Source organism: Beta vulgaris, chromosome 2 (genome assembly GCF_026745355.1).
Source record: "Beta vulgaris subsp. vulgaris cultivar EL10 chromosome 2, EL10.2, whole genome shotgun sequence".
Classification (NCBI taxonomy): Eukaryota; Viridiplantae; Streptophyta; class Magnoliopsida; order Caryophyllales; family Amaranthaceae; genus Beta; species Beta vulgaris.
This window is the reverse complement of record NC_079203.1, coordinates 34,421,107-34,425,178: the sequence shown is the minus strand read 5'-3', so window position 1 is coordinate 34,425,178 and position 4,072 is coordinate 34,421,107. Positions and strand designations below refer to the sequence as shown.

The 4,072-nt window shown below is 38.4% G+C and overlaps 1 protein-coding gene across 1 annotated transcript; it reads right to left on the bottom strand.

The window, feature by feature from the left end:
* Positions 1-231: 231 nt before the first annotated feature.
* LOC104906104 (uncharacterized) lies at positions 232-1,363 on the bottom strand. The gene is made up of 3 exons (XM_010694820.2): positions 1,186-1,363; positions 969-1,096; positions 232-876 (listed from the first exon to the last, which is right to left on the bottom strand). Exons 1-3 carry the CDS (start codon positions 1,361-1,363, stop codon positions 232-234), a joined length of 951 nt encoding a protein of 316 aa, XP_010693122.2.
* Positions 1,364-4,072: the final 2,709 nt, after the last annotated feature.

Genomic DNA, 4,072 nt, shown 5'->3' with positions numbered 1-4,072 from the left:
AAATATTCCATCACCAGCACAAACAGCAAGGGGGAGACTTGGTCCCCTTGCCTTAATTCCTTCTTTCCCTTAAAATATCTAAAGGAGTCACCATTTACACTCAAGGAGAATGTAGTTATGGTAATGCAACTCATGATCTAGCCTACGAACTGTCTAGGGAATTTGAATTTTGTCAGTTATCTTCCACAAACTGCCAATGAACAGAGTCAGAGGCTTTTCTAAGAACAATTTTCATTGTACACCTGGAAGGCAGGCTTCTACTTCTATGTATTGCTTCAGCATATCCTGGCAAATTAGGATATTATGCATAATCATTCTCTTCTCTATGAAGGCACTCTGCAATTGATCCACGAAAACAGGTAGCACTTCATTCAACCTTGAACAACAAGTAATCTTTGATATGACTTTATAGATGACATTGCAACAAGCTATGGGCCTGAATTGAGTAACATTTTGAGGTCGCTCACATTTAGGCACTAAGCACAAAGTAGTTGCATTGATTTGTTTTAAAATTTTTCTAAAGTGGATGAAATTCAACACAGCTTGACTAATATCATTCCCAATTCTATCCCAGGCTTTCTTTATAAAGTTACTAGAATAGCCATAAGGGCCTGCAGCTGTTGTATCATCAATATCAAATACAGCTGCCTTCACATCAGCTTCAGTGAAAGGGACACAAAATTTATGTTGATGCTCAGAAGTAAGGATAGGGCCTTCTTTAACAATGCTCTCACTCACACTGTAACATGTGTTGTCATCAGTCCCCAAAAGACCTTCATAGTATTGCACAAAAGCTTCTTCAATTCCTTGACTATCTTCCTTCCAAACATCAGCAACATTTTGAATTCTATACAACTGATCTGCATTCTTCTTTTCCTGAGATAAGCATGAAAATATGGAGTGTTCTCATCTCCCCTTTACAGCCAATCAACTTTTGTATGCCCTTTGTTGTAAAAATGACATTCTACCTTATTAAGCCTTTGATACTCCTGCATAGCTGCTTCTTCTTGGTGATGAAGGTCTAGATTTAGAGGCTCAGTGTGTATTTCAGTCTGAATTGTAGTTAACTTTGTCAAAGCCATCAAAGTTTCATTTTCTATGTTGGAAAATTTATTTTTTTATTCAAAATCTTTAGCCATTGTTTCAATTTCTTCAGTTTAACTACTACTTGGTACATAGGGGTACCTGACACATTTTGCTGCCCATATTCATCTACAATGTCCATAAATTCCTCAGCCATACTCCACATATTACAGTACTTGAAGGATCTAGCCCTTCTAAGAATAGTATTATCCAGATTGATAATACATGGGAAATGATCAGATATGCCTTCGGTCAGAAAGGTAGCACTTGCATCTTCCATACTATGTAGCCATTCTTCATTACAAAAAACCCTGTCTACCTTCGAGAAAACCCTGCTTGTTCCCTCTTGCTTATTTGACTAGGTAAAGAAAGGACCATGAACACCCATTTTAAGTAGAAAACTATCTCTCACGCACTGTCTGAAACTAGCTATCTCCTCTAGGGTTACAGATGATCCAATCCTATCTTCTAAATTTAAAACATTGTTAAATTCACCCGTAACTATCCATGTACCTTTTATTCTCCTATTATTGTCAACAAAAGTAGCCCATAACTCAACCCTATCTCCAGCATCATTGTACCCACACACTAAAGTAATAGCAAAAGACTTACCAGTAGCTTTGTGTAGAACTTCACAATGAACATGTTGAGCTGAGCTATCACAAATATTCACCACAAAACTGCTAGCAAGCCACGCTAGCTAAATTATACCTCCTGTATGAAACTGGTAATTAGTAACAATAGAGAAATTAGAGCAAACCTTAGGAAAGACTTTAAGGAAGTTTATTGCCTTCACCCTAGTTTCAAGAAACCCAAATAAACCAATATTATAATGAGTTAGAACTTTCCTAACCTCACTATGTGTCAATAGGTAATTTAAGCCTCTTACATTCCACATTTCTAAGTTATCCATTAGGGACAGGAACATGTGCTCCCCCTAACACTCCCAATGCACCAACTTTTACCTCCATGTCTCCTACCATCATAACTTTCAATTTTTCATTTTGGACCTCACCTGTCACTAAACTATCAAAACAAGTCAGCCCTTCATCATGAGACTAAATTTTTACTTCCGGAGCTTCAATGACCTGATTTGCAACCATAAGGTCTTTCTCACCACCCACAATTTCTTTCTCACCATCCATATTTTCCTGAACAACATCTTCATGATTCTAAGGCTTAGGAACAAATTTTGATTACGGTGCCCAAACTTGCATGGGTTTCATTTTTGCTAAAGCCAACTCATATTCTTCCTCCTACAATCCTCTGTTGTGTGCCCAATACCCTTACAATCTCCACAGATAACTGACTTGCATTCATATTGGACAACCTGAGTCATTTTTTCTCCCTTTTTAGTCTTAAAACACACGGAACTTGGGAAAACTTGATCCACATGAACCTCCACAAGAACTCTTGCATACTCAATAATAAAAGCAACATTTTATGCTCTAGTTAGGTGTAATAGGTTGATAGGCTAATACATTGAAAGTAACATGATGAAGAAGAATGACAGTACTAAAATACCCGATGAAAATAAATAATAGAAACAAACAATACATAAGTCACATGGAACTCATCTAAAATACCTACAAACTTGTTCTCCTACTAAGAAACCTTGAATTCATATTACAACAACGCGTAAATTTTTCCTTATAGATATGGCTTAATTAGATAATTATAATTTGCCTAACACAAGCACTAAGGTCTAGAATATCTCATCGTCACCTAAAGAAAGAATTTGGCTACGAGCGGTGCCTCAATGAATTTTCTGGGAATTCCCCCCCTCTTGGTGCTCTGCCTGCTTGAATCTAGGCCATTCTAAAGAGAAATGCCCAAAATCCAAGGACCTTGTAACTCAAAATCCGGTGCCTACCCCGAAATATTCGCCTACTTAAGTTGCGCAATTGGTCTAGGATCCCAACCCCTTACCTAATCTGTCGATCCAGGATAATTCTAACCCAGATATGGGATTCATAAAAACTCATCGCTGTCGAAGAAAAAAAGAACCTAGGGAAAAAGAAAAGTCGCCGAAAGAAAAGATTGGAATGGATGTTGAAGAAGGTTAACATGAACCTCTAGGATTCTCCGATAACTATAACTCAGGGTACGATGCTTGGCACCGCAAATTCATCCCCCTCCAAGGCAAAAAACCCTAGTCAGGCTACTCTCCAAATTGGTTCGAATTTGGCGCCTAAAATCAAATCCTTCCTTGTGGGCCTCCTCTTCAAATTAAACTAATTGTCCCCTCCACCACCTAAATCTTTGGGCCTTACCCTACTAATTAACCCCCCCCCCCAAAAAAAACTCTATCCCATCCTTTTCCATGGCCTTTGTCTACTTCTCCCATCTCCGTCCAAACCCTAATTCCCTTGTCAACCACCACAAATGGATTTAGAAGACCAAATATTCCCAACTCCTCGTGTCTCCCCCCAGAACCATGTTCATCCAATACCCCAACCCTACTCCACGAGTTCTTCACTTCTTTGCGAACCCCATATGTGTTATTGATAAGTGTGTTTCAAACGTACTTTATGGACTCCCTTTAGCTCATTTTGATCCTCTTTCTCCCCTTTCTTCCCTCTTTATTCTCCCTTTCCCCTTCTATTTCATATACTTGATCATAGTGATATTTTGCTAGATTTTTAGTCATTTTTGACCGAATTTCTAGTACATTTGCTTTCACCTTGTTTTGCCATGTTCTTGATATAGGTGAAACTACTAAGATGGCTACAATTTGTAAAGTTCGAAAAAGGTAGCAATGAAAACAAAGCACACATTGATAAATGGTGCGCTTGCACCAATCCCCATGTCCGCTCGCACAAAGGAGCACATTGCATAATGAAATCTTGAACGGAGAACTTCAAATGGACATAACTTTCAAACCACAAATCGGATGAAGGTAATTCTTGTTGGAGGTGAAAGCTCGTTTCGATATCTTTCCAACGACTGGTCATAAGCTTGATTTGGATATAAAACGAAGAAGTTATGC

Bases quoted from the DNA above. Each gene is read 5' to 3' on its own strand.
- LOC104906104 (XM_010694820.2), bottom strand. From the start codon at position 1,363: ATGGAAGATGCAAGTGCTACCTTTCTGACCGAAGGCATATCTGATCAT. The intron at 1,097-1,185 runs GTACCCCTATGT...TTTCCAACATAG, and splicing joins TGGGCAGCAAAATGTGTCAG to AAAATGAAACTTTGATGGCT. The intron at 877-968 runs GTAGAATGTCAT...TGCTTATCTCAG, and splicing joins AGTATCAAAGGCTTAATAAG to GAAAAGAAGAATGCAGATCA.